The sequence below is a fragment of the Salvelinus fontinalis genome, chromosome 38, assembly GCF_029448725.1.
Source record: "Salvelinus fontinalis isolate EN_2023a chromosome 38, ASM2944872v1, whole genome shotgun sequence".
Classification (NCBI taxonomy): Eukaryota; Metazoa; Chordata; class Actinopteri; order Salmoniformes; family Salmonidae; genus Salvelinus; species Salvelinus fontinalis.
In genome coordinates, this window is record NC_074702.1 from 3,371,264 (window position 1) to 3,385,891 (window position 14,628).

At 46.1% G+C, this 14,628-nt stretch overlaps 1 protein-coding gene across 1 annotated transcript in view; it reads left to right on the forward strand.

Moving 5' to 3' along the window:
- Positions 1 to 3,693: 3,693 nt before the first annotated feature.
- Positions 3,694 to 14,628, forward strand: part of LOC129837094 (uncharacterized) — an 18,059-nt gene continuing 7,124 nt past the window's right edge. The window contains exon 1 of the mRNA XM_055903011.1: positions 3,694 to 3,732. Coding sequence (XP_055758986.1) covers positions 3,694 to 3,732 — 39 coding nt within the window. The remainder of the gene's footprint in view (positions 3,733 to 14,628) is intronic.

The window sequence follows — 14,628 nt, forward strand, 5'->3', positions numbered from 1 at the left end:
CTCGGTCCTTCTGCTCCGTGCCTCTGGGAGCTTCCTTCCCCTCTTTAGGTTGGCTCGGTCCTTCTGCTCCGTGACTCGTGGAGCTTCCTTCCCCTCTTTAAGGTTGGCTCGGTCCTTCTGCTCCGTGACTCGTGGAGCTTCCTTCCCCTCTTTAGGTTGGCTCGGTCCTTCTGCTCCGTGCCTCGGGGAGCTTCCTTCTTCAGGTTCCCTCCTTGTCTCTTTCTTTGTCCTCCTCACGGTTTGCCACGGTGCTCCCTTTATGTATCAAATCAAATCAAATCAAATGTATTGGTCACATACACATGGTTAGCAGATGTTAATGCGAGTGTAGCGAAATGCTTGTGCTTCTAGTTCCGACAATGCAGTAATAACCAACGAGTAATCTAACCTAACAATTCCACAACTACTACCTTATACACGCAAGTGTAAAGGGATAAAGAATATGTACATAAAGATATATGAATGAGTGATGGTACAGAACGGGATAGGCAAGATGCAGTAGATGGTATAGAGTACGGTATATACATATGAGATGAGTAATGTAGGGTATATAAACATAAAGTGGCATAGTTTAAAGTGGCTAGTGGTACATGTATTACACAAAGATGGCAAGATGCAGTAGATGATATAGAGTACAGTATATACATATACATATGAGATGAGTAATGTAGGGTATGTAAACATTATATTAAGTGGCATTGTTTAAAGTGGCTAGTGATACATTTTTACATACATTTCCATCAATTCCCATTTTTAAAGTGGCTGGAGTTGAGTCAGTATGTTGGCAGCAGCCACTAAATGTTAGTGATGGCTGTTTAACAGTCTGATGGCCTTGAGATAGAAGCTGTTTTTCAGTCTCTCGGTCCCTGCTTTGATGCACCTGTACTGACCTCGCCTTCTGGATGATAGTGGGGTGAACAGGTAGTGATGCACCTGTACTGACCTCGCCTTCTGGATGATAGCGGGGTGAACAGGCAGTGGCTCGGGTGGTTGTTGTCCTTGATGATCTTGTTGGCCTTCCTGTGACATTGGGTGGTGTAGGTGTCCTGGAGGGCAGGTAGTTTGCCCCTGGTGATGCGTTGTGCAGACCTCACTACCCTCTGGAGAGCCTTACGGTTGTGGGCGGAGCAGTTGCCGTACCAGGTGGCGATACAGCCCGACAGGATGCTCTCGATTGTGCATCTGTAGAAGTTTGTGAGTGCTTTTGGTGACAAGCCAAATTTCTTCAGCCTCCTGATGTTGAAGAGGCGCTGCTGCGCCTTCTTCACAACGCTGTCTGTGTGGGTGGACCAATTCAGTTTGTCCGTGATGTGTACACCGAGGAACTTAAAACTTTCCACCCTTCCGACTACTGTCCCGTCGATGTTGATAGGGGGGTGCTCCCTCTGCTGTTTCCTGAAGTCCACAATAATCTCCTTTGTTTTGTTGACATTGAGTGTGAGGTTATTTTCCTGACACCACACTCCGAGGGCCCTCACCTCCTCCCTCTAGGTCGTCTCGTCGTCGTTGGTAATCAAGCCTACCACTGTAGTGTCGTCCGCAAACTTGATGATTGAGTTGGAGGCGTGCATGGCCACGCAGTCGTGTGTGAGCAGGGAGTACAGGAAAGGGCTCAGAACGCACCCTTGTGGGGCCCCAGTGTTGAGGATCAGCGGGGTGGAGATGTTGTTACCTACCCTCACCACCTGGGGGCGGCCCGTCAGGAAGTCCAGTACCCAGTTGCACAGGGCGGGGTCGAGACCCAGGGTCTTGAGCTTGATGACGAGTTTGGAGGGTACTATGGTGTTAAATGCTGAGCTGAGCACGGCCCGGTTGGCACTCTCCCCGAATTACCTCTACTTGGACCCATCAGCGTCGGGGTGCCCAACCCGTGAACTCCCAGCAGAGGGCGCCAACGTCACGTATCTCCCCTCTATGTATTAATTGAACCTTTACGTCCCACCGGCTAATAGCCAGGGAAAATACAGAGCGCCATATTCTAATAACATGATATAAAAATCTAACTTTCATTAAATCACACATGTAAGATACCAAATTAAAGCTACACTCGTTGTGAATCCAGCCAACATGTCAGATTTCAAAAAGGCTTTTCGGCGAAAGCATAAGATGCTATTATCTGATGATAGCACAACAGTAAACAAAGAGAGTAGCATAATTCAACACTGCAAGCACGACACAAAACGCAGAACTAAAATATAAATCATGCCTTACCTTTGACGAAATTCTTTTGTTGGCACTCCAATATGTCCCATAAACATCACAAATGGTCCTTTTGTTCGATTAATTCCGTCGATATATATCCAAAATGTCAACTTATTTGGACGGTTTCATCCAGAAAAACACAGCTTCCAACTTTCGCCAAGTCACTACAAAATATATCAAAAGTTACATGTAAACTTTACCAAAACATTTCAAACTACTTTTGTAATACAACGTTGGGTATTTTTAAACGTTAATAATCGATCAATTTGAAGACGGGATGATCTGTGTTCAATACAAAAAGAAAACAAACTGACGCAACTTTTTTCGTAACGTGACTCTCTCAAAAAATGTACTTCATGTGAGCCTCATTTACGATAGCCCTACTTCTTCACTACGCAAAGGAATAACCTCAACCGATTTCCAAGGACTGGTGACATCCAGTGGAAGCGGTAGGAACTGCAAGCAAGTCCACTAGAAATCTGGTGTCTCTAAGAAAGCTCATTGAAAAGACAGTGATATCAAAAAAATACAAATTCTGAATGGTTTGTCCTCAGGGTTTTGCCTGCTACATAAATTATGTTATTCTCACAGACATGATTCAAACAGTTTTAGAAACCTCAGAGTGTTTTCTATCCAAATCTACTAATAATATGCATATCTTATATTCTGGGGGTGAGTAGCAAGCAGTTGAATTTTGGCATGCTATTTTTCCGAAAATGAAAATGCTGCCCCCTGCCCTCAAGAAGTTAAGAACTAATTCTTACTTACAATGACGGCCAAACACCGGCTAAACCCGGACAACACTGGGCCAATTGTGCGCCGCCCTAAGGGACTCCCAATCACGGCCCGGTTGTGATACAGCCTGAATTCAAACCATGGGTGTCTGTAGTGACGCCTCAAGCACTGAGATGCAGTGCCTTAGAGGCTCCCGAGTGGCGCAGAGGTCTATCCCCAACCCCCCTTGGTTCTCAGGACCAAAATCTAAGTCGTTGTAGTGATTCAGGCTGCTCTGCCAGCCAGTACGGCCAGTGGAAACACTGAAACCAGAGAAGACTCGCCTTCCGTTTCATTTCACTACTGATTGTGTGTGATAATCAGCACTGGTAGCTGCTACTTCCTCTGCTAGCTAGTTCAACCCAGACACACATGGATTTGACATGTATCACACATTTAACGTCTATTAGATATAGATCAGTCCATCGCCCCCCATTACCTGTAGCTAGAAATACGATAGTCCCGCCTCTGATTGGTAATCTGGCAATGCTTTAGGTAGCAGGTTCCCAGGTCGCCCGGTAGAGGTGTTCCCTGTGTGTGTTCCCTGTGTGTGTGAGCATGATCGTGAGCGTGTGTGTGTGTGTGTGTGTGTGTGTGTGTGTGTGTGTGTGTGTGTGTGTGTGTGTGTGTGTGTGTGTGTGTGTGTGTGTGTGTGTGTGTGTGTGTGTGTGTGTGTGTGTGTGTGTGTGTGTGTGTGTGTGCGTGCGTGTGCGCGCGATGGTGTCATTCATTGTACATGCATCCCTCAGGCGGACGGTGAGAGGTGTGAAACTGAAAGCTGTGTTTTCAATAAGCCAGCCAGAGGTGTAGAGTGATGAGAATTGGAATCAACTTAGAGATTCATGTTTTTCAAGATCTGTCCAGAGGCGATATGTATGGAAACACTTTTCCTGATCTAGTACATTTTCCTGCTACTATTGAATGTCTGAACTGAACCCGATATTCTACAGGGAAAATATCATGTCTCTTTCTCCTGGTCTAACAGAGTGAGAGACGTTGAGGAGACGTTGAGGAGACGTTGGTATCACCAGAGTGTCTCTTTCTCCTGGTCTAACAGAGTGAGAGACGTTGAGGAGACGTTGGTATCACCAGAGTGTCTCTTTCTCCTGGTCTAACAGAGTGAGAGACGTTGAGGAGACGTTGGTACCACCATAGTGTCTATTTATCCTGGTCTAACAGAGTGAGAGACGTTGAGGAGACGTTGGTATCACCAGAGTGTCTCTTTCTCCTGGTCTAACAGAGTGAGAGACGTTGAGGAGACGTTGGTTTCACCAGAGTGTCTCTTTCTCCTGGTCTACCAGAGTGAGAGACGTTGAGGAGACGTTGGTATCACCAGAGTGTCTCTTTCGCCTAGTCTAACAGAGTGAGAGACGTTGAGGAGACGTTGGTATCACCAGAGTGTCTCTTTCTCCTGGTCTAACAGAGTGAGAGACGTTGAGGAGACGTTGAGGAGACGTTGGTATCACCAGAGTGTCTCTTTCTCCTGGTCTAACAGAGTGAGAGACGTTGAGGAGACGTTGGTATCACCAGAGTGTCTCTTTCTCCTGGTCTAAAAGAGCGAGAGACATTGAGGAGACGTTGGTATCACCAGAGTGACTCTTTCTCCTGGTCTAACAGAGTGAGAGACGTTGAGGAGACGTTGGTATCACCAGAGTGTCTCTTTCTCCTGGTCTAACAGAGTGAGAGACGTTGAGGAGACGTTGGTATCACCAGAGTGTCTCTTTCTCCTGGTCTAACAGAGTGAGAGACGTTGAGGAGACGTTGAGGAGACGTTGGTATCACCAGAGTGTCTCTTTCTCCTGGTCTAACAGAGTGAGAGACGTTGAGGAGACGTTGAGGAGACGTTGGTATCACCAGAGTGTCTCTTTCTCCTGGTCTAACAGAGTGAGAGACGTTGAGGAGACGTTGGTATCACCAGAGTGTCTCTTTCTCCTGGTCTAACAGAGTGAGAGACGTTGAGGAGACGTTGGTATCACCAGAGTGTCTCTTTCTCCTGGTCTAACAGAGTGAGAGACGTTGAGGAGACGTTGGTATCACCAGAGTGTCTCTTTCTCCTGGTCTAACAGAGCGAGAGACGTTGAGGTGACGTTGGTATCACCAGAGTGTCTCTTTCTCCTGGTCTAACAGAGTGAGAGACGTTGAGGAGACGTTGAGGAGACGTTGGTATCACCAGAGTGTCTCTTTCTCCTGGTCTAACAGAGTGAGAGACGTTGAGGAGACGTTGAGGAGACGTTGGTATCACCAGAGTGTCTCTTTCTCCTGGTCTAACAGAGTGAGAGACGTTGAGGAGACGTTGAGGAGACGTTGGTATCACCAGAGTGTCTCTTTCTCCTGGTCTAACAGAGTGAGAGACGTTGAGGAGACGTTGGTATCACCAGAGTGTCTCATTCTCCTGGTCTAACAGAGTGAGAGACGTTGAGGAGACGTTGGTATCACCAGAGTGTCTCTTTCTCCTGGTCTAACAGAGTGAGAGACGTTGAGGAGACGTTGAGGAGACGTTGGTATCACCAGAGTGTCTCATTCTCCTGGTCTAACAGAGTGAGAGACGTTGAGGAGACGTTGGTATCACCAGAGTGTCTCTTTCTCCTGGTCTAACAGAGTGAGAGACGTTGAGGAGACGTTGGTATCACCAGAGTGTCTCTTTCTCCTGGTCTAACAGAGTGAGAGACGTTGAGGAGACGTTGGTATCACCAGAGTGTCTCTTTCTCCTGGTCTAACAGAGTGAAAGACGTTGAGGAGACGTTGGTATCACCAGAGTGTCTCTTTCTCCTGGTGGGACAGAGTGAGAGACGTTGAGGAGACGTTGGTATCACCAGAGTGTCTCTTTCTCCTGGTCTAACAGAGTGAGAGACGTTGAGGAGACGCTGAGGAGACGTTGGTATCACCAGAGTGTCTCTTTCTCCTGGTCTAACAGAGTGAGAGACGTTGAGGAGACGTTGGTATCACCAGAGTGTCTCTTTCTCCTGGTCTAACAGAGTGAGAGACGTTGAGGAGACGTTGAGGAGACGTTGGTATCACCAGAGTGTCTCTTTCGCCTGGTCTAACAGAGTGAGAGACGTTGAGGAGACGTTGGTATCACCAGAGTGTCTCTTTCTCCTGGTCTAACAGAGTGAGAGACGTTGAGGAGACGTTGGTATCACCAGAGTGTCTCTTTCTCCTGGTCTAACAGAGTGAGAGACGTTGAGGAGACGTTGGTATCACCAGAGTGTCTCTTTCTCCTGGTCTAACAGAGTGAGAGACGTTGAGGAGACGTTGGTATCACCAGAGTGTCTCTTTCTCCTGGTCTAACAGAGTGAGAGACGTTGAGGAGACGTTGGTATCACCAGAGTGTCTCTTTCTCCTGGTCTAACAGAGTGAGAGACGTTGAGGAGACGTTGGTATCACCAGAGTGTCTCTTTCTCCTGGTGGGACAGAGTGAGAGACGTTGAGGAGACGTTGGTATCACCAGAGTGTCTCTTTCTCCTGGTCTAACAGAGTGAGAGACGTTGAGGAGACGTTGGTATCACCAGAGTGTCTCTTTCTCCTGGTCTAACAGAGTGAGAGACGTTGAGGAGACGTTGGTATCACCAGAGTGTCTCTTTCTCCTGGTCTAACAGAGTGAGAGACGTTGAGGAGACGTTGAGGAGACGTTGGTATCACCAGAGTGTCTCTTTCTCCTGGTCTAACAGAGTGAGAGACGTTGAGGAGACGTTGGTATCACCAGAGTGTCTCTTTCTCCTGGTCTAACAGAGTGAGAGACGTTGAGGAGACGTTGGTATCACCAGAGTGTCTCTTTCTCCTGGTCTAACAGAGTGAGAGACGTTGAGGAGACGTTGAGGAGACGTTGGTATCACCAGAGTGTCTCTTTCTCCTGGTCTAACAGAGTGAGAGACGTTGAGGAGACGTTGGTATCACCAGAGTGTCTCTTTCTCCTGGTCTAACAGAGTGAGAGACGTTGAGGAGACGTTGAGGAGACGTTGGTATCACCAGAGTGTCTCTTTCTCCTGGTCTAACAGAGTGAGAGACGTTGAGGAGACGTTGGTATCACCAGAGTGTCTCTTTCTCCTGGTCTAAAAGAGCGAGAGACATTGAGGAGACGTTGGTATCACCAGAGTGACTCTTTCTCCTGGTCTAACAGAGTGAGAGACGTTGAGGAGACGTTGGTATCACCAGAGTGTCTCTTTCTCCTGGTCTAACAGAGTGAGAGACGTTGAGGAGACGTTGAGGAGACATTGGTATCACCAGAGTGTCTCTTTCTCCTGGTGGGACAGAGTGAGAGACGTTGAGGAGACGTTGGTATCACCAGAGTGTCTCTTTCTCCTGGTCTAACAGAGTGAGAGACGTTGAGGAGACGTTGGTATCACCAGAGTGTCTCTTTCTCCTGGTGGGACAGAGTGAGAGACGTTGAGGAGACGTTGAGGAGACGTTGGTATCACCAGAGTGTCTCTTTCTCCTGGTCTAACAGAGTGAGAGACGTTGAGGAGACGTTGGTATCACCAGAGTGTCTCTTTCTCCTGGTGGGACAGAGTGAGAGACGTTAAGGAGACGTTGGTATCACCAGAGTGTCTCTTTCTCCTGGTCTAACAGAGTGAGAGACGTTGAGGAGACGTTGGTATCACCAGAGTGTCTCTTTCTCCTGGTCTAACAGAGTGAGAGACGTTGAGGAGACGTTGGTATCACCAGAGTGTCTCTTTCTCCTGGTCTAACAGAGTGAGAGACGTTGAGGAGACGTTGGTATCACCAGAGTGTCTCTTTCTCCTGGTCTAACAGAGTGAGAGACGTTGAGGAGACGTTGGTATCACCAGAGTGTCTCTTTCTCCTGGTCTAACAGAGTGAGAGACGTTGAGGAGACGTTGAGGAGACGTTGGTATCACCAGAGTGTCTCTTTCTCCTGGTCTAACAGAGTGAGAGACGTTGAGGAGACGTTGAGGAGACGTTGGTATCACCAGAGTGTCTCTTTCTCCTGGTCTAACAGAGTGAGAGACGTTGAGGAGACGTTGAGGAGACGTTGGTATCACCAGAGTGTCTCTTTCTCCTGGTCTAACAGAGTGAGAGACGTTGAGGAGACGTTGAGGAGACGTTGGTATCACCAGAGTGTCGCTTTCTCCTGGTCTAACAGAGTGAGAGACGTTGGTATCACCAGAGTGTCTCTTTCTCCTGGTCTAACAGAGTGAGAGACATTGAGGAGACGTTGAGGAGACGTTGGTACCACCAGAGTGTCTCTTTCTCCTGGTCTAACAGAGTGAGAGACGTTGAGGAGACGTTGAGGAGACGTTGGTATCACCAGAGTGTCTCTTTCTCCTGGTCTAACAGAGTGAGAGACGTTGAGGAGACGTTGAGGAGACGTTGGTATCACCAGAGTGTCTCTTTCTCCTGGTCTAACAGAGTGAGAGACGTTGAGGAGACATTGGTATCACCAGAGTGTCTCTTTCTCCTGGTCTAACAGAGTGAGAGACGTTGAGGAGATGTTGGTATCACCAGAGTGTCTCTTTCTCCTGGTCTAACAGAGTGAGAGACGTTGAGGAGACGTTGGTATCACCAGAGTGTCTCTTTCTCCTGGTCTAACAGAGTGAGAGACGTTGAGGTGACGTTGGTATCACCAGAGTGTCTCTTTCTCCTGGTCTAACAGAGTGAGAGACGTTGAGGAGACGTTGAGGAGACGTTGGTATCACCAGAGTGTCTCTTTCTCCTGGTCTAACAGAGTGAGAGACGTTGAGGAGACGTTGGTACCACCAGAGTGTCTCTTTCTCCTGGTCTAACAGAGTGAGAGACGTTGAGGAGACGTTGAGGAGACGTTGATATCACCAGAGTGTCTCTTTCTCCTGGTCTAACAGAGTGAGAGACGTTGAGGAGACGTTGGTATCACCAGAGTGTCTCTTTCTCCTGGTCTAACAGAGTGAGAGACGTTGAGGAGATGTTGGTATCACCAGAGTGTCTCTTTCTCCTGGTCTAACAGAGTGAGAGACGTTGAGGAGACGTTGGTATCACCAGAGTGTCTCTTTCTCCTGGTCTAACAGAGTGAGAGACGTTGAGGAGACGTTGAGGAGACGTTGGTATCACCAGAGTGTCTCTTTCTCCTGGTCTAACAGAGTGAGAGACGTTGAGGAGACGTTGAGGAGACGTTGGTATCACCAGAGTGTCTCTTTCTCCTGGTCTAACAGAGTGAGAGATGTTGAGGAGACGTTGGTATCACCAGAGTTTCTCATTCTCCTGGTCTAACAGAGTGAGAGACGTTGAGGAGACGTTGAGGAGACGTTGGTATCACCAGAGTGTCTCTTTCTCCTGGTCTAACAGAGTGAGAGACGTTGAGGAGACGTTGAGGAGACGTTGGTATCACCAGAGTGTCTCTTTCTCCTGGTCTAACAGAGTGAGAGACGTTGAGGAGACGTTGAGGAGACGTTGGTATCACCAGATTGTCTCTTTCTCCTGGTCTAACAGAGTGAGAGACGTTGAGGTGACGTTGGTATCACCAGAGTGTCTCTTTCTCCTGGTCTAACAGAGTGAGAGACGTTGAGGAGACGTTGGTATCACCAGAGTGTCTCTTTCTCCTGGTCTAACAGAGCGAGAGACGTTGAGGTGACGTTGGTATCACCAGAGTGTCTCTTTCTCCTGGTCTAACAGAGTGAGAGACGTTGAGGAGACGTTGAGGAGACGTTGGTACCACCAGAGTGTCTCTTTCTCCTGGTCTAACAGAGTGAGAGACGTTGAGGAGACGTTGAGGAGACGTTGGTATCACCAGAGTGTCTCTTTCTCCTGGTCTAACAGAGTGAGAGACGTTGAGGAGACGTTGAGGAGACGTTGGTATCACCAGAGTGTCTCTTTCTCCTGGTCTAACAGAGTGAGAGACGTTGAGGAGACATTGGTATCACCAGAGTGTCTCTTTCTCCTGGTCTAACAGAGTGAGAGACGTTGAGGAGACGTTGGTATCACCAGAGTGTCTCTTTCTCCTGGTCTAACAGAGTGAGAGACGTTGAGGAGACGTTGGTATCACCAGAGTGTCTCTTTCTCCTGGTCTAACAGAGTGAGAGACGTTGAGGAGACGTTGGTATCACCAGATTGTCTCTTTCTCCTGGTCTAACAGAGTGAGAGACGTTGAGGTGACGTTGGTATCACCAGAGTGTCTCTTTCTCCTGGTCTAACAGAGTGAGAGACGTTGAGGAGACGTTGAGGAGACGTTGGTATCACCAGAGTGTCTCTTTCTCCTGGTCTAACAGAGTGAGAGACGTTGAGGAGACGTTGGTACCACCAGAGTGTCTCTTTCTCCTGGTCTAACAGAGTGAGAGACGTTGAGGAGACGTTGAGGAGACGTTGATATCACCAGAGTGTCTCTTTCTCCTGGTCTAACAGAGTGAGAGACGTTGAGGAGGCGTTGGTATCACCAGAGTGTCTCTTTCTCCTGGTCTAACAGAGTGAGAGACGTTGAGGAGATGTTGGTATCACCAGAGTGTCTCTTTCTCCTGGTCTAACAGAGTGAGAGACGTTGAGGAGATGTTGGTATCACCAGAGTGTCTCTTTCTCCTGGTCTAACAGAGTGAGAGACGTTGAGGAGACGTTGAGGAGACGTTGGTATCACCAGAGTGTCTCTTTCTCCTGGTCTAACAGAGTGAGAGACGTTGAGGAGACGTTGGTATCACCAGAGTGTCTCTTTCTCCTGGTCTAACAGAGTGAGAGACGTTGAGGAGACGTTGAGGAGACGTTGGTACCACCAGAGTGTCTCTTTCTCCTGGTCTAACAGAGTGAGAGACATTGAGGAGACGTTGGTATCACCAGAGTGACTCTTTCTCCTGGTCTAACAGAGTGAGAGACGTTGAGGAGACGTTGGTATCACCAGAGTGTCTCTTTCTCCTGGTCTAACAGAGTGAGAGACGTTGAGGAGACGTTGGTATCACCAGAGTGTCTCTTTCTCCTGGTCTAACAGAGTGAGAGACGTTGAGGAGACGTTGAGGAGACGTTGGTATCACCAGAGTGTCTCTTTCTCCTGGTCTAACAGAGTGAGAGACGTTGAGGAGACGTTCGTATCACCAGATTGTCTCTTTCTCCTGGTCTAACAGAGCGAGAGACGTTGAGGAGACGTTGGTATCACCAGAGTGTCTCTTTCTCCTGGTCTAACAGAGTGAGAGACGTTGAGGAGACGTTGAGGAGACGTTGGTATCACCAGAGTGTCTCTTTCTCCTGGTCTGACAGAGTGAGAGACGTTGAGGAGAAACTGAGGAGACGTTGGCATCACCAGGTTTGTGTCTTTCTCCTGGTCTAACAGAGTGAGAGACGTTGAGGAGACGTTGAGGAGACGTTGGTACCACCAGAGTGTCTATTTCTCCTGGTCTAACAGAGTGAGAGACGTTGAGGAGACGTTGGTATCACCAGAGTGTCTCTTTCTCCTGGTCTAACAGAGTGAGAGACGTTGAGGAGACGTTCGTATCACCAGATTGTCTCTTTCTCCTGGTCTAACAGAGCGAGAGACGTTGAGGAGACGTTGGTATCACCAGAGTGTCTCTTTCTCCTGGTCTAACAGAGTGAGAGACGTTGAGGAGACGTTGAGGAGACGTTGGTATCACCAGAGTGTCTCTTTCTCCTGGTCTGACAGAGTGAGAGACGTTGAGGAGAAACTGAGGAGACGTTGGCATCACCAGGTTTGTGTCTTTCTCCTGGTCTAACAGAGTGAGAGACGTTGAGGAGACGTTGAGGAGACGTTGGTACCACCAGAGTGTCTATTTCTCCTGGTCTAACAGAGTCAGAGACGTTGAGGAGACGTTGAGGAGACGTTGGTATCACCAGAGTGTCTCTTTCTCCTGGTCTAACAGAGTGAGAGACGTTGAGGAGACGTTGGTATCACCAGAGTGTCTCTTTCTCCTGGTCTAACAGAGTGAGAGACGTTGAGGAGACGTTGAGGAGACGTTGGTACCACCAGAGTGTCTATTTCTCCTGCTCTAACAGAGTCAGAGACGTTGAGGAGACGTTGAGGAGACGTTGGTATCACCAGAGTGTCTCTTTCTCCTGGTCTAACAGAGTGAGAGACGTTGAGGAGACGTTGGTATCACCAGAGTGTCTCTTTCTCCTGGTCTAACAGAGTGAGAGACGTTGAGGAGACGTTGGTATCACCAGATTGTCTCTTTCTCCTGGTCTAACAGAGTGAGAGACGTTGAGGAGACGTTGGTATCACCAGAGTGTCTCTTTCTCCTGGTCTAACAGAGCGAGAGACGTTGAGGAGACGTTGGTATCACCAGAGAGTCTCTTTCTCCTGGTCTAATAGAGTGAGAGACGTTGAGGAGACGTTGGTATCACCAGAGTGTCTCTTTCTCCTGGTCTAACAGAGTGAGAGATGTTGAGGAGACGTTGAGGGGACGTTGGTATCACCAGAGTGTCTCTTTCTCCTGGTCTAACAGAGTGAGAGACGTTGAGGAGACGTTGGTATCACCAGGTAGTCTCTTTCTCCTGGTCTAACAGAGTGAGAGACGTTGAGGAGACATTGGTTTGTACAGGACCAGAAACGGTTTGTACAGAACTATAAATGGTTTATATAGGACCAGAAATGATAACCTATAGTAGATATGATACCATACATGATAGCCTATAGTAGATATGATACTATACATGATAGCCTATAGTAGATATGATACTATACATGATAGCCTGTAGTAGATATGATACTATACATGATAGCCTATAGTCCGGTGTAGATATGATACCATACATTATAGCCTGTAGTAGATATGATACTATACATGATAGCCTATAGTAGATATGATACCATACATGATAGTCTATAGTCCAGTGTAGATATGATACCATACATTATAGCCTGTAGTAGATATGATACTATACATGATAGCCTGTAGTAGATATGATACTATACATGATAGCCTGTAGTAGATATGATACCATACATGATAGCCTATAGTCCGGTGTAGATATGATACCATACATGATAGCCTATAGTCCGGTGTAGATATGATACCATACATGATAGCCTATAGTCCAGTGTAGATATGATACCATACATGATAGCCTATAGTAGATATGATACCATACATGATAGCCTATAGTAGATATGATACTATACATGATAGCCTATAGTAGATATGATACTATACATGATAGCCTATAGTCCAGTATAGATATGATACTATACATGATAGCCGATAGTAGATATGATACTATACATGATAGCCTGTAGTAGATATGATACCATACATGATAGTCTATAGTAGATATGATACCATACATGATAGCCTATAGTAGATATGATACTATACATGATAGCCTATAGTAGATATGATACCGTACATGATAGCCTATAGTAGATATGACACTATACATGATAGCCTATAGTAGATATGATACCATACATGATAGCCTATAGTAGATATGATACTATACATGATAGCCTATAGTCGATACGATACTATACATGATAGCCTATAGTCGATACGATACTATACATGATAGCCTATAGTCGATATGATACCATACATGATAGCCTATAGTAGATATGATACCGTACATGATAGCCTATAGTAGATATGACACTATACATGATAGCCTATAGTAGATATGATACCATACATGATAGCCTATAGTAGATATGATACTATACATGATAGCCTGTAGTAGATATGATACCATACATGATAGCCTGTAGTAGATATGATACCATACATGATAGCCTGTAGTAGATATGATACCATACATGATAGCCTGTAGTAGATATGATACTATACATGATAGCCTATAGTCCATTATAGATATGATACTATACATGATAGCCTATAGTCGATATGATACCATACATGATAGCCTATAGTCCAGTGTAGATATGATACCATACATGATAGCCTATAGTCGATACGATACTATACATGATAGCCTATAGTAGATATGATACCACACATGATAGCCTATAGTCGATATGATACCATACATGATAGCCTATAGTCGATATGATACCATACATGATAGCCTGTAGTAGATATGATACCATACATGATAGCCTATAGTCGATACGATACTATACATGATAGCCTATAGTCGATATGATACCATACATGATAGCCTGTAGTAGATATGATACCATACATGATAGCCTGTAGTAGATATGATACCATACATGATAGCCTATAGTAGATATGATACCATACATGATAGCCTGTAGTAGATATGATACCATACATGATAGCCTATAGTAGATATGATACCATACATGATAGCCTATAGTAGATATGATACCATACATGATAGCCTATAGTAGATATGATACTATACATGATAGCCTATAGTCGATATGAAACTTTACATGATAGCCTATAGTCCAGTATAAATATGATACCATACATGATAGCCTATAGTCCAGTATAAATATGATACCATACATGATAGCCTATAGTCGATATGATACCATACATGATAGCCTATAGTCGATATGATACCATACATGATAGCCTGTAGTCCAGTATAAATATGATACCATACATGATAGCCTATAGTCGATATGATACTATACATGATAGCCTATAGTCCAGTATAGATATGATACCATACATGATAGCCTATAGTAGATATGATACCATACATGATAGCCTATAGTCGATATGATACCATACATGATAGCCTATAGTCGATATGAAACTTTACATGATAGCCTATAGTCCAGTATAAATATGATACCATACATGATAG